We start from the raw sequence: 22,357 nt of genomic DNA, 5'->3' as shown, positions 1-22,357 counted from the left end.
GCCAGTCCTCAAAACTTGTCAATCCTGTTGCTGATATCTGGCTGTGCTCCCTTCACCATGATCAAATGCCATAATTGAAGAACTTGTTCTATTCACCCTTGCAAGCTGTCAACGTCTGTGCCACCCCCCAACCTTGAAGACTGGTTGACGGTACTTTGTAAAACAACTTAATCCTAAAATCTCCTGCATCAACAGATTTTTTAAAAAGTGAAAAAAGATGTGGCGTCATTATTGTAACAATCACCCCACTTGACATATACCCAAAGGCAAGGAGGAACCATAGCTCATTGGTGAAAGCTTCACGTTGCCTCAGGTTAGGTGGCAGGACGAAATGCAGATGGGACACCAGGATTTATAAATATATACCTTTATTTTTATTTTGCATATTAAATAAGGTTCTTTAAATTACAAGCAGTCTTGAATCACACTATGCATGATCAATGTACAGTAGAAATATTACAGTTTTAAAATTTACACAATTTAAAGACAAATTCGACCTGAAATTTCATTGACTAGAATATTGCCATAAACCTCATACCTGTATTAAATTTCCAATAGGAAAACCTCTCCCCTATGATTTTGTAACATAAATTTCCTCATTTACAAATAGAGTAAAACATTGTATATACACACAGATACCATTTACCATTAGGTGACAGCTACCACTGTGCAAGATCAGACGATTTATTAAATGGAACCAAACATCTTAAACTCATTCAAGTTTCATTTGAAAATAAAAACAAAAACCGGGCTGGTGGTACTGAACACTTTCTCCTCTCTTCTGTACTCTCATCTCAACAATTTGCCCTTAAAGACTTGATTATTATTTTTAAAGGTTATTTTATACAACTTAAAGCTGAATTTATTTATTTTTATTTTTTACACTCCATTCTTATTTTTAAGGCTATTTCTTATAAGGCTAATAAATTTCCAATTCCACCTTCCAATCTAAATAGCCATTTTACCCGCAATGCAATTTTAAACTGAGTGCATAATTGTGTCTACCCCCTTCCTAACTGTCTCCCCCTCAAAAAAAGACAAAAGAATCAGAACTGCATATAAATCAATCTAAAATACTGATTTTTAAAAAGTAGGCATGAATGGCTCTCGTTAGTGCTTCATTAAGTGTTTTTTTTTTTTAAAAAAAGAATCCATTCATTTCCAATAAAAGCAGTGGCTTTCCCCTTCTCACTTGTGCACAGAACTTGGAAAATTATTTATCAATTAAAACTCTCTTCATTTTGAACTGCTGCATTGCAAATGTTACTTTACAGGGGTGGGATGTAGGTGAGGGGACGTATGACCTACTGAGTTGTATCCAAAGCTAACCCAACTCAAGAGTATACATCCATTGGAATGAATGAACTTGACTGACTTTCAGTGGGTCTACTCTGAGTACAAGTGGCTTTGGATACCACCCTCCATCTTTCAGCCTGAGCCTCTTTGAACTGCTACACTACCTTGGCCATTATGAGAAGTCCAGCTCCAATTTACAAAACACATGCACGCCCCACAGCGGAAGAGCAAGAGCAAGAGCACAGCTGCACCGGTGCAATTGTGGCGCTGCTGCTCCTGGTTCCAGGGCTTCTTAACAACCCCGCAAAATTTAGTGTTAAATAAGCTATTGTTAACGCCTTGCTCTGTTCCCCAAGTGTCTCTTCCTTCTCACCTTGGAACAGCAAAGAGACCCCTTCAACAGCCAAAACTTTCTGACTGAGCTCTGCTGCCTTCAGAAGAAACACAGGAGGAGAACTTTACAACATAAAACTTCTTCCTAGCAATTCATCCTTAAAACTGGGGGGGGGGGGATTGGGGTGGAATTGCTTGCTAAAAGTTTTAACATGCAGCTGTTTAAAATTTACAGGTGATCTACTGGGGGGCAGTGGGGAAGGGGTGAGAAGCAGGAACCCTAAACACATGCAGCAGCAGCAGCAAAAGTCGGGATAAGATTCCCTCGTGTTAATTCTTGGATTTGCACGTCTGGTCCTAAAGTCACTATCCTCCTTTAAAAACACAGGCTTTTAAGTCTGAAGGAAACCTACAACTCCCCCACCCCACCCCTTGAAGAGAACTGTTACTCGCAACCATCACAACGAATGCTAACCTGCTCAAATCTTGCAAGACGCAGAACTGTCTGGGTAACTAAGGTGCAAAAAAGGACACAGAAGTCAGCTTGTGAACCATGCAGTAAAGGAACCCCTACATGGTTTAAAAGGTATAAATTTGGTCTTCAAGTGACATGTTAGGGCTACTAGCCTGGATTCGTGTGCGTGTGTGTGTGTGTGAGCTTTAAAATACACTCGTTTTAAGAGCTTTTGGTTAGTTACAGGTGCCTCACAATATCGTTTTGCCCACTATGAGAGAGTTTTGTGTTCATGGGATGTCCTCTGAAATTCTGTCTTGCTAATGACACAAATGCACTCTGGGTTCTCACCAGAGTGGAAGAGCAAGCGTCAGAGATAGCGAGTTTGCATTTCATATGGCCAAAGCAACAAGTGTGTGTTAGGTTCCATCACAGTCTGTGGAGAATTTTTTTTTTAAGCCTCCCTCATGATTAGTGCCAGCCGTATGAATCTATTCCAGGAAGTGTTTCCTCATGCCCATCCCACTCCACCCCCGACAGCCCTGAAGCCACTCAATGCACTAGATGTTAGGCTTGTGGTTGGCTGCATCTCCAAACTGTGTGAATTCCCAGGGTGAATTCCCGTCTGGGACTAAGCAAGCCAATTTCTATCTGCAGCATGAGACTCTGGAGTGCCGATTTGTGGCAAAAGGGGGCAGGAAGATGCCTCAGGCACCCAGAGAAAATGCAGTCATGAGGAATGCACACAAGTGAGATTAGGGTATTCATAATTTTCACACTTAAAAAAATATTATTGGTTAAAAGCAAATAATACTACCAATGCACCCCTTTATTCCATAAACCAGGGGGTGGCTAAGCTGTTCCTCTCCTGAGGCTGTAGGGCTACAACTCCCATCATCCCTAACCATTGGCTATGCTGGCTGGGGCTGATGGGAGTTGGAGTCCAACAGCATCTAGAGAGCCACAGCTTATCTCCTTGCCATAAACTAAGTCTGAAGTCATAAACTACAAAGTTAGGGGGCTTATATTTTCTGCTGCACAATTCCATATACTGTTGAAAACTCAGTAGGGCAGGTTCACTTTTGTGTCTCCTTGCTTTTAATTTTATTACATTAAGAAAAAGCAGAAAGGGGGGGGAGAATAACCTAATCCGACTTTAAAAATCTCCCTACTTGACTCAGGCCTGTCCAAGAGAGGAACAACCATTCCAAATAGACCCAAGGTTGTAATGTGTATTTTGAAAATTAATTCAGTGCACATTAAAATTTGTTCTTCCAAGAACAAACATTGCGGGATACTCCAAACAGACAGTATAGCTTTGGAGAAAAGTTGGCACATGAGATCATGTTGCGGGCAAATGCTTGAAGCAATACATGTCTCAAGCTGTTCTATTAATTTTTCTTTAGACAAACGAGTTCCTTGTGTAATGGGGGAGTCCATAACTCACAATTTTAATGCACTTCAATTTCTGCCCTCCACAGGGCACATGAGAACCAGCCTGGCTGAAGGAGAACGGCAAAGGAAAACCCTCAATACTTGCATACATTCTTTGATGAGAAGGTTTAAAAGCTACCAATTTTCATGCCATTTACAGATGTCCTCAGACCTGAAGCAGAAAGAAACCTGTGCAGGTCAGCTGGATAGCTTAATTAAAAAAAAAACCAACATTTTTTTACACATGTCTTCCACTGCCAAAGCTGAGGCTGCAAAACATATTTTACAGCTCAAGTGCTCATTTTAAGAGTGAGGCGGGGGGGGGGGGGGGCGGCGGGACCCTGCAGCTTATATTCTGAGTTCACCACACTTAGGAGAGCTATACACTAAACCCCTTCCTATTTTATGAATGCCAGAGTAGCTTTCCATTAGCAGAACAGGGCTCCGGCAAGGGATTTAAAAGCTCTGGAAGATCTGGGTCTAACAACACACTGCCAATTAGCCCTTAAGTTTCTATTAGCCACCCTCAAGGTATTAGAACTACCAGTTTTGCATGGAAACCTGCAGTATGTGCCAACTACAGCTGGCACAGAAGACCCAAATCCCTATTGGAGATTGGTTCTCAAATATCCACAGGTGACGCCTGCTCTGCTAAAGCTGCTTCTTTAGAGAATCCCAACTTCAAACACAAAGAGAAAGAGCAACTGCATGAGTCAACACATCCCCTTTTGCATTGCATCTGCAGAAATGTTGACACTTCCCTGAAGATGAGATGAGCGATTCAAGAAGTTACCCAGTAACCAAGACCATCATTTAAGGACACACACACACACACACACACACACACACACACACACACGGATATTGAGTCTTCCAGACATCTTGGGTGCAGAGGGAAGTAAACAGAAGAATGTTACACCACCACATTTTTTTTTAAGCCAACTATAACTAAAAAGTCAATTCGCCGACCACTGTACTGCAGATGGGAATATAAGAAAGTGAATTGCCCCTTTAGAAAAGTGGATAGCATACAAAGCTCCAGAAATTATAAAAACAGGAAGACTCAAGCTCTGTACACCCCAACAAGTACGCTGTGCAAAAAAGGGGCACAGGAGCACAAAGCAAACCAGTTAGGCAGGTAAAGGACCCCAACAACTTCCATCAATCAAGAAGCAAGGAAGAATGGCTTTGTACAATGCAGAGGGACCTGGGAAGGGCAGTTACTAGTGCATCTGCAGCTAAGCAAGGTGTGAAATCTTTGAAATATGGCTTTCTACACAACAGCTCTCAGGCCAGGCAGCTTCACATGACATAGCCACCTTCTGCTCAGCTATGTACAATTTTACATGTTCATATAGATAATACATTGAGAATACAAAAGGGTATGGTACAATCCTATATATAAACCAGAGCATAACTTGTACATATTTGTTACAAATTGTCTGCAGGATACTTCAAGTACTTTGGGGGTAGGAGAGGGGGGAGAAGGGGAAAGCTAGCACATGATATACATTTTTAAAGGAAATGCAAAATGCACCAGTTTTCAAAAAAAAAAGTACACTACAAAAAGTAACATCCACCTTCAAGTTCAGGTCTTGATCTAACATTGCCTTCAGGGTGTGCAAACATCTTGATTATTGGATTTCAGCAGGTCTGCTTTGTTTTCAGATGCAAGAGGGTAGTCGTCGTTGTTTTTGAAAATGAAAATATTGGCTGTTAGGCAAAAAGCAGAAGTGACACCCCCACAATGACCCCCCCCTGCCACGATGACCGTTCACCGAGGGAAGAAGCTTCAGTCTTTTTCTCCATCTTCACTGCTCCCTGTTAAGAGACACAAGGCTATTATTAGAGGGTGAGGCTTTGGATATTCTGCCTCCAGAAGGAGTTCCTTAAGACTGTGGATTCCTCTCAAGGCCTGTTTCCCAGGGACATTTTCCTGGACAAGCTCTGCTGAAATTGCAGCAGGCGTGTGTGAAAGTATTTAAAAGAACACGGGTGCATTTTTGTGCAAATTAAATACAGATTGTACCGTAATAGCTCCCCAGCAGTTTGGGCCGTTTCCCCCTCCCTCCAAAAGTGAGATTCTGATGTTTAAAAAGCACCTGAATTATCCATCTCCTGTTATGAAATCAACCCCAGGGACACAGCTGGAAGTCTGTCAGGCACAACTGTCTAAATCGCACAGTCCAATGTCAGGACATAATAGAGCTAACTGCACTATTTAAACACTGGCCTTAATGATAAACAAGCAAATACTCCTATCTAATCAGTACTCTGCTGAACCTAATATAAGCTCGTATACCAAACACCAAGGACCCACAAGCACCAGGGGCATTTAGGTGCTCAAAAATATCCTAGTTTTATGATTAAAAATAATAATAATCTAGCCAGTCGTGAACTTGCTTATTTGGTGTGCTTTAAATTCCAAAGGACTTGGGAATTCTTTTGGGCAAAACAGAGTCAGTTCACGGCTTGCACCACTCCTATTCGTTTCCAGTGAAGACTGGGCAAAAGAACTACCTGCCTGAGCTGCATAGGCCAGACATATCTACCTGAGATTTTACTCTCTGTTCTGCCACCTACAATCCACCCACCTTGCCACACAGTGAAGCCACTTCTACAGGCAAGCTACAATATGACGCCAAAGAAAAGGAAGTAGTAGGTATAAATCAGGAAAGTCAAATACACAGGGATTACAAAGGAGAGCCATGAACAACAACAACAACAACAACAACAACAACAGGCAGCAGCTATTTAGGAAAAGGATGGGCAGAAGGTAGAACAGGATCTACTTTCCTTACTCAAGATTTTATCATCTTTTAATAATCGCTTGAGCAATCATTGCTCGAAAACCATACTGATGTAACAAACGAGTGCTTGAAGGAAAATACTTGCCTCCCTGTTCAATATCAGAATCCGTAAGGTGAGTGAGCGAGAAGCTTGCAATGTTTGCTGGAGAGATAGAGAACCTGGAGTAAGGTATAGGATTCGACCAGTTTTGTTCAGAGCTTCGAGGCAGTGGTGGTGGGGAGAAGTACTTTGAGGTCTGAAGAGAAGGCTTGGAACTAATGAGGCTGTTTGCTGCCTTTGCTATGAAAGAGGGCTCTGGAGAAGAGAAGTCGTCGTCCCATTCAAAACCTCCACCTGGAACAAATCACACACACATTAAAATAAAATAAAAATCTGGAGAAAATGCCGAAATCTCCAGGGAATGGAACTTGCAATTAGCTCAGAGAATATTCTCTTCTCTCTGTGGATTAGGCTTATAGCCAGTATCAGAAATCTTTAAATGCATCAACTGAAGCAGATGAACTGTATGCAAAATTGGACATATGATAATAAAGCACACACATGCTATATTTTCCTACTTCTAAGAGCACAAAACCAGATTTTTGAATCCTTAGGTAGACACATGGGCAAAATAGGGGCCTATAAAAAAATAAGGTGATGCATTACACTGATTTTTGCAAAGTGAAGCACAGAGTATGTCACCAGATTCCCTTATATATTATCTTTGTTAGGGATAGATGGTATACAAGGAACAAACTCTTCTGACTGGTTTTCTCCTTGCAGACCACCACACTTCCTTAAATTTTAACTTAAGTCTGAAGATTTACACTGAAAAGTGGAATTTCTGTTCAGCATGTGATCAACATTTAAAAGTTATTTCGGAGCTTTGTCCTTTATTTTCAGATAGTCAATAGAGTGGGTGACCAAGCAAATTCTAAAGGTATCAACAGAAGCTTCACAAGTGAAAGGAAACCACAGTTAAAACAAAGTAAGGGCGGTTATCCTATCTATACAGATGAAGCTGCCTCATAAGGAGACACCCCATTGGCATATCTGGCACAGAGCTGTCTGGCATCAACTCTCTAGGCTTCCAGACAAGATTACTATCCCTATCCAATCTAGAGATGTCGTTAGTTGAACCAGAAACCTTTTGCATGCAAAGCTCTGCTACTAAGCCATGGTCCTCCTTTTAAGATCACTGTTAACACCAACATCTTTATGAGGAAACTGCAATTGGATTAAACTGAAGCAAGCTTGGTTTTAGATTAATCATTGGTCGTAGTACAAAATTCAAAGTTATCTACATCACCAATGAACACGGTCAGTTAGAACAAGCATTCAAGCAAAGAAACGAGTGGAAGAAAACGTTCTTGTTTTGCCTGGGAAATCTGCATCTTAATTTTATAAAGGAATACACTTAAACTTGCAAGCCAAATATTAAGTACCTTCTTCATCTGTAGAACTTTCTGAATTTGTAAATTTATTCAAGTAACCAGGGCCTGAAGCAGGAACAGGAGTGTTATCAGAATCCGAGTGGTTTGATTCTGTAGCACGATTTCCGAGCTCTTTGGTTGGTGTTTCCTAAAAAATAATCCAAAGGAATACTATTACTTCCATTATCGTATGCATGTGATGCTTCACCAGTTGAAACCATATTGAAGATCTACAGTGTGGTATTTCAAAGCAGCCCAGATTTTCTTGGTTCGGGGGGACAGGGGTGAGGATGTTGATGTACTACCCACCGAGTTCACAGAATCATAGAATTGTAAGGGACCCTGAGGATCATCCAGTCCAACCTCCTGAAATGCAGGAATATGCAGCTGTCCCATGCAAGGATTGAACCTGCAACCTTGGCATTATCAGCACCATGCTCTAACCAACTGAGCTATCTATGCTAGCAACTGCATCATCATGCATTTCATTTTACAACTGTTTACCGTTGTTACTGCATGGCATTTACTGTACTCTTCTTTCCAGGGGCTGCAAGCCTGAAGTGAGCAGGGCTAACGCAAAAAGAGGTGCAACCAGAGCTGAAGGTCTGTAGGGGGATCCCATACACTCACCTTCACCTCAAAATAAAGGCATCTTCAAACCTAATTGCCTGATGGGGAAACTTTTGGTATGGGGAGTCACCATACACGGGGAGGGTTACCAACAGCCAGTAACATCTTCTATGACCAGACTTCCAGAAAGAACCACAGCTCCCACAATACAGCACCCCCAAGTACCAAAAAGATTCCTACCGTATAAAACCTTTTGTGTGGCTCAACAGACCAAAAGATCTTGGTAAAACATAACTCACTTATTTTGGACAGCACTCAAAAGTTAAGAAACTCTGCACCATTCCGCAAACCTAATCATCGTTCATTTCTAGAGGTTTGGGTTTTTTTTGGGTTTTTTGTTGCTTTTTTATATAATTAAAGGCCTCAATTTGCTGTGCTAGTTTGCTTTCCCACAAGGTATAAAAGGCACCTTGTGGCCTATCTTATTACAGAAGTAGGAACTAGATACACAACCTTGGACTTCTGTAAAGTAGGTCAACTATTTTCAGAGAGAGGGAGAGGGATTGTACACACACAACTGTTCTAACTCAAAGAACTACAGGCAACCCCAGTGTTCTTCACAATCACAACTGTAGGTTACAGTGACCACCAATTGTTTCAAGCCCCGTGTGCTTCTTTGCTTAAATCATTGCCATATGGTGCAATCAGGAGGAGAGTTTCATACAGTTAATGCAGCATGGCTCAGGACGCTATATTTCTTTAGAGAAGGCCACATCTTAGTGGGACACTGACTAGGAAAATTACAGGTAATCTGAATATTTTAGTTATATTTAATTGTATTTACCTACCTCTGTCACAAACGTGGCATGGACTAATCAGGATAGATCGAGGAGCTAATAAACTTGTTCTATGATGCTCTTATTTTAGAATGAACGATCAACTCCACTCGTCCATCTTAGTTCAAACCCTTAAAAATCATGTGGGACAACAGGAATCCAGGCTTTTCACTTTCTTTTATGATTTAACACAGCTTATGTGTTGTGGCAATGATTTATTGTGAAAGCACCAAACTGTATGAAGAGGAAACAAATCACGATCTCTGGCCTTAGCATTACACCCAAACTAAGGTTTGTTTCACTCCAAAAGGAACCGTGGTTCATCAGAGCAGAACCGCAATCTGTAGTTTGGACATCGTGCTAAACCAGAGACAGCAGAGTGGGCACGATCAAATTGAGCACATCTTTTTATGGCTTACTGTGATCAGTGTGCATATCCATTACTTGCACAGCTTTTGAAAACACAAGAAGAGTCTGCAGGATCAGGCCAGGGGCCCATTTAGCCCTGCATCCTGTTCTCACAGTGGCCAACCAAAAGTCCATGGGAAACACACAAGCAGAGCCTGAGCTTAACAGCACTCTTCCCCAACCTGAGATTCTCTGATCTCTATCATGAACTCCTGCAAACACACAATATTTAGATTCTATGTTTTTTTCCCCTGCAACAAAATATTTGCATAAGTAAGATTATGAAAACTCTGGCCTCCGAGATTATGTGGCTATTCTGTCTTCTCCTTCCCTACATTCTTGCAAACTTCCATTTGCCACAGTGAGCCCAAGGTTTCCAAATTGATTGTGAGCTTTCCACAACCAGCAGGCACTTACATTTTAGAGAACAAATAATGAGAAAAGCATTAGATACCTGATCGAAAAGATAGACTGTGACATCATCAAAGAACGTTACGGCTTTCCTCTCATTCTTCATAAAGTTTTCAGAAGGGTTGTTCTGCCCTGGTGGCTTTGGATGTTTTAACAAGCTCCTTAGATGTTTGCCATCATCCCTATCAGTAAGGATCACCGGTACTTGATGGACAATTTCCTCATCGCTGTCAGAGCTAAGTCCATGCAAGTGGAAAGTTCTCATATCATCCTCAGAATCATCACTGTTCTCATCTTCTTCATCAGCATCATCCCCATCCACTGATAGATCAAGCATCCCAGAAACATCAAGTTTACCAAGGTATTTTCCTTCGATGTCTGGCTCTTTCAGCTTATTATGACCTTCAAAGTGGCACACTAAGGATTTTTCCAACAGTTCAGCAGGGCCATACAAGTTAGGGGTGAGCTTTAGATCTCTCTCAGGAAGGAAGTCTGCTGTGTTAGTGCCTGTGCAAGAGACACTTCTGGGGGAATCCTCATATATGATCTCAATGTCATCTTCATCAGTAGGCTCTAGTTCTATCACAGGTAGCAATGAAGCTGTATTGTCACCTTTATGAAGATACTCTTGCTTTGTTTCAGTGGTCTCCAGCTTCTCCTCCAACTCTGGCTGCAAGCGTGAGTTCTTTGTGAACTGGTCACTGGCTACTTGATCATCACTCGACCGATCTTCTGCATTTTTATGCTCTTCTATTTCAAAGTAGTCACTGCACATACTACCCTCTGTTCGTACTTGAGTGTCTGCCAATGTATTTGTAACCTCAGATTTCTTATCTAGTTCAGAATCGTTATCAGAAAAATAGGCGGAATCTCTGTACGAATTCTGGATGCCACCAAAAGAAGTCTTAGAGATGCCTTCAAATGTATCCATGGTATTTGCTGTGTCTAAGTCTGTACTGACATCTGACGACAGAATGATCATAGGCTTATCACGCAAAAGACCATCACCAGCAGCACTGGACAAAGCGATGTCTTCATTGGAGTTGCTGCCAACAAGGTGTGAAGTCCATTCAGGAGACTCCAGGTTTTCAGTTTCATAGCCACTGTCCGCAGGTTTATCAGGTGGCAAAGGTTTCTGTGGGCTCTGACCCACTAAAGACTCTAAGACCTCAATAACATCTAATGAATCCAAGGAGTCCGGTGTATCAACAGACTGCCCCATACTCTGTGTGGGAGCTGATAAACTGTCCTCCAGTAGGCTGTCGTGACTTGTACGGTCTGAAGGAAGGACAGACGAAAGCGCAATGTCTTTGATCGGGGTCTCCTTGTTACATTTCTGAACCTTGGTTAAAGCTTCGTCAGTTGGCTCCAGAAAATACTCATCGCCTTGCTCTAATCCAGATGGCTTATTCTTCAGATCCTCAATCAGCTCCCCCCAAGAACTGCTATTGCATTTAAGTTCCTGCTTATTCTGCTGTCTTTCTTCCTCTTGAGCATGGAGTGCAATGCTATGACAGGGGCTACTCCCATTAGTTTGGTTTTTGGCATTCATGGATAACGTTTCATTAAAGCCAGCTTCAGAGACTTGATCCATGTCAAGGTAAGAGTAATCAATACTGCAGGCACAGTTATCATTAACTTCTATGTTAGGAGAGGGTTTTTCAGTTCCTGATAAGGGGGATACCTGCTCCTTATCCATCACAGGTGACCTAGGAGACATTTGACCTTGCATAAGGGGCTGGGGCGGAATACTTTTGTTTTTATTTGTGCTCATTTGCACAAAATGTTCGTCTTCATGGACTGGAGAATTCCCATCCATTTTAAGTTCAACCCCCAGAGAGTTTGTATTTGGTGGATCTAGCATTTTTGTGTTGTCAGATGCTCTTTTTAAGTCACCACCACCAGTTCTGTTACTCAGTGCCCCCTTTAGTAAATTATTCTCTTGAAGGAAAAGAAAGTTATCCGACAGCTCTTCTGAAGTCAGTAAGCTAGGATCGGACTGCATTATGATATCCTCCTGCAAGCAAACAGCTTCACTTTCAGAAGCATGTCTGGGACTTCTCTTCTGGAGCTGATCAACTACAGACTCCTCAAGACCTGAATATGAAACTGCTTCAAGCTCGACATGAATATCATTTAGATCAGCCAACTCAAACCTATTTCTCATATCTGTAAATTGTTCCATTCTGTCGATATCACTAAATATATCTTGGAAAGGACTTTCAGGACAATGAACATGGAAATCCTGTTCCTTGGGATATGTATTGTAATGGAGAGAGTCCCTATCTGTAGTGGATTCAGCAGCAAAGTCCCCAAGGACTATGAAGTGAGAGTTTTTGTCCTTTACAACTGCATGACTGTCCATGTCAGTCATCAGTATAGAATCCTGGTTATCAAAGTTTACACTATTGTCTCTGCTCTTCTCTTCTAACTGGATGTAATAATCATTTCCAACAGAAGGGTTTTGGGCATTAAACACGGGAAGTTCGCCAGGGACACGAAGCACATCCTGCCCACTTTCAACTTGATCCCCAGGTCCTTGCTCCGTAAGTGTGTTCTCAAAAACCTCCACTGGGAAGAAGATATTGGTGTAAGTCATTCCCTCATCAGGATTTGCCTGGCTGCATTCAAAGTGGTCTTGTTTGGTTGCTTCCCAGATGCATTCAAAGTTGAGCCCTCGACTTGTTTCGGTTACCGTGAGAACTTCTTCCATCTCACGGCCAAACCTGTTGCCTGTGAAATGATCCAGGATTGGAAAGGCAGAGTTACCAGAGGACTCTCTGTTTGAAGTATCAGGCTTGAGATCATTCCACTGTTCAGGATCAATCACCGAGTCCCTTTGACTTTGCATACGGAGATACGTTAGAAGCTTATGCACTTCGTCTGCTGTTGCTCTCTTGTCTGGCGACAGCCAACAGAACTGTAAAACTTCATACCTATGAAAAGAACAACATATTCCATTTTCAATAATGTAGGTAATAATGGCCATTAAAAAAAGTCAGTTTGTATCAGGACAACAATTCCTTTCAATAGGCATTAAGTCTTCTTAAGTTTGAGGAACGTGCCAATTGTTTTACTTCTACTTATTAAGTGCTTGCAAACTTTTTACTACTGTGACTTATTTTTGGCATTACAAAACAGACCTCCCAATATTCAATATCTGCTCAGTCACAATACCACTAGATGGTCACAGGGAGCCACAACATGCCCACCTCTGCCCTTTCCTATTAGTCTTAAATGGCTATTTTAAAGACTGATGAAATTAATGGAATATAACTGGATATAGACTTCAGATACTCAAGTTTTACCATCTATCAGAATATGGCTGCTCAAGATGAGGTTCTGAAAGCTTCGTCTGCTTCTCTTTTATGACCTGCACCAGGACTTCATCATCAGATAAATGTGAGTAAGGCTTCACAGCACCGCTGAAAAGCTCCCATAGCGTTACACCTAGTGACCTGCAAAAATAAAAGTCTTCAATAACAAGATGCCAGAACACAACACAATTATCCCATCATGGTACTCAGTCCATAAGCTATGTCGAAAGGGATACCAAACACTCTAGGTGTGAAACTCATTCACTAGCAAGGTCTAGATCCCTAACCCCAAAAGCTCAAATCACCCAGCTGTGGAATGATGTGCAAAAACCTATTTCAGTTCTACTACTCAATAGTAAATTCCAACCCTGTTACATTTTCAGTAAAATTAAAATGGGGCCTTTGGAGATATATATTATATATGCATGCTAGCAATCCACTCTGCAGATTTGTTTTCAAAGGAACTGCCAGACAGTTCTAACACACATGTGTCAGTCAGAGGAATGGCTGAAACAATCTCAACAATCTCTGCCTTGCCAATTTTCTCTCTACCTCCTCTGTGTGCAAGGACAGAAAACTTCCATTTTCCCTTTAGAAAGAGGCAGCAGTTTGCCATTATGTATGAATTCATAGGATTGTGGTTTGTTCTGGATACAATCAGTTACAAGAAACCAGAGTTTATTTTTAACGTATGGTATTTTAAATAAACCAGAGTTCTTTGAGTTTGTATAAAGCAGCAAACTGCAGTTTGCTTTAAGTGAAAGCAGAAGCTCTCTTCCCTTTCCCCTCTCACACAGAGGAAAGGTAGTGTCAAAGCTGGACTCCAGCTCCTATCAGCCCCAACCAGCACAGCCAAAGAATGACAGGAGCTGTAGTCCAACATCTAGAGAGCCACAAATGTCCCAACCCTGGCCAAGATCTCCCTCTGAACCAGGCCAAACATTTTCAATTAAGCAAAGCCTTAGACTATTGTTTTCATACCAGATGTTACTGTACTTTGTTTGCTCAGCTGTTAACAGTCTGTCCTGAAAGCTAGTCACCAGCTCTGGTGCAGTCCATCGAAGAGGCACAAGCTTCTTTTCATCTGTTTCAATATAATCTTCCTATTATATCAAGGAAAGAGACAAAAAATTCAAAGGGCAAACAAAAACCACACATTGTTAAATGCTGTTTGTTCTCTCATGCCTCAGATTCCTTGGAATTAGAGAACCCTTGAATTGCCTTTGCAAAAAAGAAGGGTCATCACGAGGGAACCAAAGCCAAAAAAAAAACCCACAAAGAAGGTTCAAAATGAAGCTAAAGTTGGAGGAAATATTGGGGATTGCAATGTGCCCAACGTGTTTTGGAGTAGAGTCTTTCAGAAGCAAATGTTATAAATAAATCACTACCAAAAAATGATCAGAAATCTCTTGGCCAAGAAGGTGGAAATACTTTGAAATGTATTGGGCAAAATCCAATATTTAATTCTATGGCTGAATTTCCTATTGATTTAGTTCAACTGAAAAATCAATAAGTAATGATTAACTTAGTCTGTATAACTGAGGCTTTGCTTCCTCTTTTTGGCTTCTGTAGCTTTTGGCCAGCCTTTCTGCATTGGAAACCTGCGATTCAGTGCTCACCTAGACATCTCTGGCAAGTAATAATTGCCTCTATACTTCAGCACTGCTGCCGTAGGAACTGAGCTAGTTGCACAGCCTCCCTACCACTGTCTCTTAGCAGAGAAGCACTGTGGAAACTATATGGTGGAAGGGGGAAACTGAAAGCTACATGTTCAGTATGTACAACATTATCCTATAGCAACAGAGCAGTGCTATGGTGGGTGCATGGACAATCTTCAGCGCCATTTGTGGCCAGAGAGATAACTTGGTGACAGCAGAATCAGTAGCATGGAGACAGGAAGAATAAGATTGGGGCAATCATTCAGAATGTCCAGGCAGTGTCTCCTATGGGTTTATGCAGGTCCACATTAAAGTAGACTGCTCAAGAAACAGACTGGTAGCTGGACCACTAAATTAAAGCATTTAGGTGGAACCTAGTATTTTATTTTATTGATCCATGGCACTCAGGTTTTATAATGCAAAAACAAATTTAAATTGTTTACCAAAAATGAGAAATTTAGCTGTGTGACATGCAGAGATAATATTTATTCACTCTGATGCCATATATTTCATCCAAACAAGTCTAAATAACCAGTGTCAACTATCATCGTATAAATATAAATTTAGGTACATTTGATGCTCATTAAATGCACTACATGGTGCAAGCAAAGGTGAAATGAAGCTCCAACAAGTTTTCTGTTTAAATGAGAAGCAGCCAATAGTGGTTTGCCATTTTTACTGGAGGAATGACAGGAGGGAGGATGCAGAAAAAACATCCAGGGGAAGGATTAAGCATGCCCTCTCTATGCCTCAGAACAACACCAGAGGCTGCTTTTAATTTTTAAAAGAGTGTTCCTAATCCTGCTGGATTCAGTTACCAGCACAAGATTGCACAGGCCTTAATATCAGCAGTATATAGTACCTCCTAAATGGCACAATCCCACTGACATATGCAAATTACTGCACTAGAACAAAGAGTAGATGGAGAAGATCAGCAAGTCCAACATGCACAGATGCATCAAAGAGCAGTATAAAAATAGAGATTACAATGTGCACCATTATCGAGCTACAGAACTGCTCACAGTTCAGCAAGCCCACATAAAACAGTAATTTGTAACTTTAGCCAGTGCCATTCTGTAAATGTGTCAACTTACCTTATACCTACTGAATCCTATTCCATAATCTCCCACTTTTACGTTTAGATCGGATGTAAGGAAGCAGTTGCGTAAGGCTAGGTCACTGGGAAAAAAATATCAAAAATACTGCAATGAGAACAAAAGTTCACAATAGCTCCTATGATTAAAAAAAACCAATAATGTAGCCAAGCTCATCTGACACAGCACAGTATTAGATTACAGCTTTAAATATAGCACCAGCCATTCAAAAATCATCATGGAACAGACACATGTGCTTATCTGAGCCCTGGAGAACCAGAATGGTGAAATGGATCAAATATTGGACTTTGGCTAGAAAGCATGAGTGAAGCTGCAACATTCACTTGGTGATCTTAGGCCAGTCTGCTGCAAATGACATCTTTGTGAACAAACAGCAGCTGGAGGGTGGGGGGAAGAGGGATATATTTGGCAAGAAACAGGGGAAGGGGTCTAGATCAGGGTCCTGCAGCTGTTTTTTCTTCAAAATAGAAAATAGAAGTGGCCAGCTAAACACACTTCTTAACAAGCAAAAATAATGTAGTATGTACTTTTGCTTTTCGAATACTGTTGTGCAAGTCATCCAGTGCAACCTCAGACAACCACTGCACAGACAGACTACAAGCAATTTCATTAGGGTTGAGTTTCAGTGGATAAATGGCAGTTCAGTTACCAGCCCCATTCATGTCAACGTTTTAGTCATACATAAACTGTAAAATAAAAAGGGGTTGCGATTCAGTTGAAGAAATGTGTGCATTTATAAGACTATGCTGCAGCCACAACCTCCACTTTGTGATCTTCCAACTCATGGATGGAGGCAAAACAAAAAACAGAACCGCAAACGTCTTTATATTCTCTGGCGAGGGGTAGCGGGAAATGCAAATAAGAAGGAAGCTGCTATATTCAGCATGCCTTAGAACCTACTAAATCTAGTATTTCAGAACTAAGGGATTTGTCTTTGTCTTTTCTGTAATGTACATGCAAAAGCATTATTCATTTGGAAGCCATACCCGTGGACAAAATTATGTTTATGCATTATGCAGAGTCCAGCTGCAATCTCACACGCCATCCTCTGTAGCAGCATTATTTGGGAATCTCCTTTAATGTTCTCCTGTTCATTGCAAAGGTACGTTTTTAGGTCACCCTGTAAAACAAGAACAGTCATCAATGCCTTCTCAAGCTGGTTGCACTTAACAGTTATTTAATGAAGCAGCAGCTAAGCGCAGTTTAGGTCTTGCCAGTCAACAAGGTTATAAATATTAGTTATAAATAAGCTTGCACTCAGAGAGCACTGTCATCAAATTTCAAGTCTCTATAACGTTTCTTTAAAAAGGCAGCCGAGGTACACACCGTGACTGTTTTAAAGCTATTCAGGACTTATTTATGCACTTAATATAATAACTGGTCTGGAATAAAGTTATGGGAAAATGAAAAATGGAAGCTATACCCACAGGTCTTCTTTGGGACAGGAAAAGGAAGGGGCTAAGAGGATAAGAGACAAGAATGACAATGCATGGAAGGATGGATAGCAGCACTGATCTCTGTGCAAAGTGACTGTGCTTCTGAACCTGTCTCTCTCATATACATTAGCCACTACACTGCACCAGCCCTGCACATAAGGGCTGGTTTAAAGCAGACTCACACCACACTCAAGTATTCTGAAAAACACATCTACTATACTAGGATCACACGAATTGATCTGAGAGAATGATACTACAGTACTACAAATCTTGAGTTTCAACATTTATTCATTGCAGCAAGAGGGCATGACACTTATCAGTAGACTGTATAAGAAAACTGCAGGCAGGTGAAGGGAACACAAGTTCCACCGTAAATTTCAAAGTGTACATCTCTCATTCATAAATGGATGCCCACCACTCAACTATTCTATGTTTGTTATGCCTGGGCGCAGCTGAAAAGCATTGGGTTGGAGGCAGCATCTCAATACTATCTGGCTTCTAACCTGCAATGCCTCAGCCCACGAACACATTACAGAAGCATGTGCACAAAGTGGAGGCAAAACTGCTTCACCAACCCTAGATGGCAGCAAACTATTAGGCAAAGTCACAGCAGTGTAAGAGAAGTTTGTTTTACAGCAAGACACCATTTGCTGAATTACCTCCTACAATTTGCAAGTAAAAATGATTACAGGTTGTTAAATGAGTCTACTGCCCTATGTTTTGCGGGGGCGGGGGGCGGGGGGGGAGTTATTTTGTTTTTTAAGGAAAGCCATTTCTCCTGGACGGGCTTCTACTCAAAATTCATTTGCACTAAAATAGCTCACACAGAAATGTACTTTAACCCACACCTTCCAGAACGCAAGTGTAAAAAGCAGAGATGAAGAAGGGCATGAACAAAGCTTGACTGGGAAACTGCTTAAACACTTCCTCTGCACAACAGCAGGCTGCCAAGTGGCCAAAATAGTTCTGAGCATAATGGGTTAGCGCAGTCTGGAGATGCATCTGTTAATTTGCAACGCACAACATATTTAGTGTGCAACATACATTTGCAACTCTTTTGTTTTAAGAACCTGCACTTGAATAACACAGTGTAAGTTTCGTTTTATAGCTTCTGAAGACTCACAGCGAACAAGATTAGTAATCAACTATGGGCTGTCATGTTCAAAGCAAAATCCCAAACCCAGGCTTGCCTCTGAAGGTACAACAAGAAACTATGGCCAACCACAACTCCCTGACAAGCATATGGTTGCAAATGTGAATTATGTTGCATTCATACTTTTAAAATATAAGCTAATTTCTTTATATCCTGATCTTAACTTGGGGCTCCCAGCATTCTCTCATCTAGCTGACTCATTAGGCCTCCACCAGTTAACTTCAAGTGCTCCCAAACCATTCAATCAGCCCTCCATTCACCTTTACACACATTTTTTACATTTACAGTTAAGACTATATTATGCGTGAAGTGATCCTAATCCCTTTTGAACTTCAGAAAGAAAATGCTAAAGATGTAACAGGAATCAGTATACAGTACTTTAAGCTTCTTTACACAATAATTTAGTACAGGCATGTCCAAAGTCCGGCCCGGGGGCCTGAACCGGCCCTCTGGTTGATTTAATCCGGCCCCTGTGGCAGTTTATATACTGGGCAAAAAAAACTCAACAACTTCAACTTCAATCCTAAAAAAAAGAGCCCAACAGAATTGGAGGGAAATCCTAAAAAAGCTCAACAACTTTGGTCGTCCCTCACACATGTTCACTTCATCAAACCTGGCCCTCTTTGAAAAAAGTTTGGACACCCCTGATTTAGTAGAAATTCATGGGCTTCTGCATACAATTCCAAATTGCTACTGTGTGTCTCTTCAGCGGAAGAGGAGAGAGGAAGGCAGAGGAAGGAAAGGATATACAGTTTCTACCACTGGCATCCCAGAAAATTTAAGGCTTCCTTCAGGAATGGTGCCAAGTTAGAACTATTCATTGCTCATATTCATTACCTACACAGTAATGACATTTTTCAAATGTGCTACAGTAATTTTTCTGGAATTAATACATTAGGTTTCTCCAATACCTGGTTTGGAAACTGAATCTGAAAAAGCCAATAGTGTAGCACGACTGACTTGCTCTTACCTTGGCTCCTGTCGTATGAACTGTTAAAAGCCAACTCCCTCTAATGATCCATAGTTTACTGTTCTAGTTTAACTATTTAATCAAACTGTTTGACTGAAATACACGTTGGCAAGCAAGACACTCCCAATTAAATTTTAGCAGATTAGGCTTTGGAAAATATATTTAATACTAGTAAGTTATGCAAACTGCAGTTGGGAAGAGCTATCTTAGAAGAGTCATTCTTCCTGAATTCAAGGGAAGAGGAAATGTCTTTTCCAAGAGGATACTTCCTATAACACATGCATCATCTTAACACACAGTGATTCTTAAGAACTATTTTTCCACATGCAAATGTTATGCAGGAGCAAAAGGACGAAATTTGAAAACAATGGGAGTCATTTTGGACTCACAGCTGTCCATGGAGGCACAGGTCAAATCTGTATCCAGGGCAGCTGTTTACCAGCTCCATCTGGTACGCAGGCTGAGACCCTATCTGCCTGCGGACTGCCTCGCCAGAGTGGTGCATGCTCTGGTTATCTCCCGCTTGGATTACTGCAATGCGCTCTATGTGGGGCTACCTTTGAAGGTGACCCGGAAACTACAACTAATCCAGAACGCGGCAGCTAGACTGGTGACTGGGAGCGGCCGCAGAGACCACATAACACCGGTCTTGAAAGACCTACATTGGCTCCCAGTACGTTTCCGAGCACAATTCAAAGTGTTGGTGCTGACCTTTAAAGCCCTAAACGGCCTTGGCCCAGTATATCTGAAGGAGCGTCTCCACCCCCATCGTTCTACCCGGACACTGAGGTCCAGCACTGAGGGCCTTCTGGCAGTTCCCTCACTGCGAGAAGCCAAGTTACAGGGAACCAGGCAGAGGGCCTTCTCGGTAGTGTCGCCTTCCCTGTGGAACACCCTCCCACCAGATGTCAAAGAGAACAACAACTACCAGGCTTTTAGAAGACATCTGAAGGCAGCCCTGTTTCGGGAAGCTTTTAATGTTTGATGTATTATAGTATTTTAATATTCTTTTGGAAGCCGCCCAGAGTGGCTGGGGAAGCCCAGCCAGATGGGCGGGGTATAAATAATAATAATAATAATAATAATAATAATAATAATAATAATAATAATAATTGAGACTCCCCCCCCCCGCTTCATCAAGCAACTGAATTTTAAAACCAAATTGGAAAACCAGAGCAAAAAAGAGCTGCTATCTGGAAACCATTTAAATCCTCCTTCGTGGCTGCCTTCTCTGCATACACAGTTGTTTGCATGTAATGGCTTGCCACACAGCAACCTTCACCACATCATTGCAAACTTCCCAAATGGGGAGAGGGGGAGGGTTTACCTGCCCATATGGACCACTACCTGCCAGTAACTTGCAACAAAGAGAAAACCACTAGAGGGAGATATTTAAAGCACCTGCTCAAGCTATAGCAATGCCTATGCTTTGGAACTCCCTGCCTATTGATGTTAAGCAGCAAGCATAACTGTAATCTTAGTACATTGTATGCTTTTGCTTTGTACTGTACTCTATTAGATGCCTGCTGAAAATGTTTCTGTTTCAGAGGATCTATTCAGACACATGCTTTGTTTATCTGTTTGTAAATTTGCTTCACATGTTTTGTTCAGATTTTTAAAAAGTTTTAAAATGTTTGTTAAATCATTTATTTTGAAGGTAGCATGCTCCTTGTTCCAACTCCAGTAGGTTTTTTTTATTTCCTCTTATGGTTCTCCATTTCTCTCACAACTCTAAGGTAGCTGGGATCACTGGTGATGGTTTTTCTGGAACATTTTCCTTTGCACATTAGGGTTAATTTGTATTAGAAAATGTTCTGATGCCTTGAGAGTGATCTAATGTAGTATGCTTATTTTACTTGTATTTAGCAAACAAATCTTTAAAACAGCCAAGCTGTGCTAATATTGTATGTGGAATTGGTATCTATTCACCGCTGCTCATGAACTTAGGAAAGAAAAAAATTCCATGGAAAAATAAAGTAGTGGAACATTTTCGGTTTTGGAATTACTAGCTGGAATTAAGCTACTACTGATGGGCATGATGAGAGTGATTTTTACAGCAGCTAATTGATCTATTTGGGGGTAATTTTTTTGAGGGTGGGGACCAGAGTAGGTGTCTTATTCTTTCAAAGCTTTGCAGAGTTTATCTGTAAACTTCCTTGGGCAGTCCTTAAAGGAGATATGAGTGACTTAGTGACAGAGGGAGTCAACTGGAAAACTAAGCTGTATGAAAGGTTCCAAGATTAGCAGCTTCTTTAAGCATCAGTTTTCACAGCTGTAAGGAAAATCCTGAGAACACACCAAATCCCCATGTATAGCAACAGAGAATAACAGCCAGGAAGTATATCCCTGTTCTAAGGCTACATTTGGAAAGTGTGAGGAGGGGAAGCAGGGTGTTTGGGGGGAGTAGAGAACGTGTATGACTATGGCATGGGAAGTGCCAACATCAAGCAACTTTAAGGAAAGGAGCAAATGTTGTTGTTGTTTAGTCGTTTAGTCATGTCTGACTCTTTGTGACCCCATGGACCAGAGCACGCTAGGCACTCCTGTCTTCTACTGCCTCCTGCAGCTTGGTCAAACTCATGTTAGTAGCTTCGAGAACACTGTCCAACCATCTCGTCCTCTGTCATCCCCTTTTCTTTGTGCCCTCCATCTTTCCCAACATCAGGGTCTTTTCCAGGGAGTCTTCTCTTCTCATGAGGTGGCCAAAGTATTGGAGCCTCAGCTTCACGATCTGTCCTTCCAG

The 22,357-nt window shown here is 41.4% G+C and overlaps 1 protein-coding gene across 1 annotated transcript in view; it reads right to left on the bottom strand.

Moving 5' to 3' along the window:
- Nucleotides 1-351: 351 nt before the first annotated feature.
- Nucleotides 352-22,357, bottom strand: part of LMTK2 (lemur tyrosine kinase 2) — a 45,271-nt gene continuing 23,265 nt past the window's right edge. The window contains exons 7-14 of the mRNA XM_083474149.1: nt 17,042-17,175; nt 16,035-16,119; nt 14,264-14,385; nt 13,274-13,423; nt 10,009-12,901; nt 7,753-7,888; nt 6,409-6,661; nt 352-5,334 (exon numbers count right to left, since the gene is read on the bottom strand). Of these exons, the coding sequence (XP_083330275.1) occupies nt 5,310-5,334; nt 6,409-6,661; nt 7,753-7,888; nt 10,009-12,901; nt 13,274-13,423; nt 14,264-14,385; nt 16,035-16,119; nt 17,042-17,175 (3,798 nt within the window). The 3' untranslated portion in view covers nt 352-5,309. The remainder of the gene's footprint in view (nt 5,335-6,408; nt 6,662-7,752; nt 7,889-10,008; nt 12,902-13,273; nt 13,424-14,263; nt 14,386-16,034; nt 16,120-17,041; nt 17,176-22,357) is intronic.

This window comes from Podarcis liolepis, assembly GCF_965112155.1.
Source record: "Podarcis liolepis genome assembly, chromosome: 14".
Lineage (NCBI taxonomy): Eukaryota > Metazoa > Chordata > Lepidosauria > Squamata > Lacertidae > Podarcis > Podarcis liolepis.
Note: the sequence above shows the minus strand (reverse complement) of the source record. Positions and strands in the feature narration are given on the sequence as shown.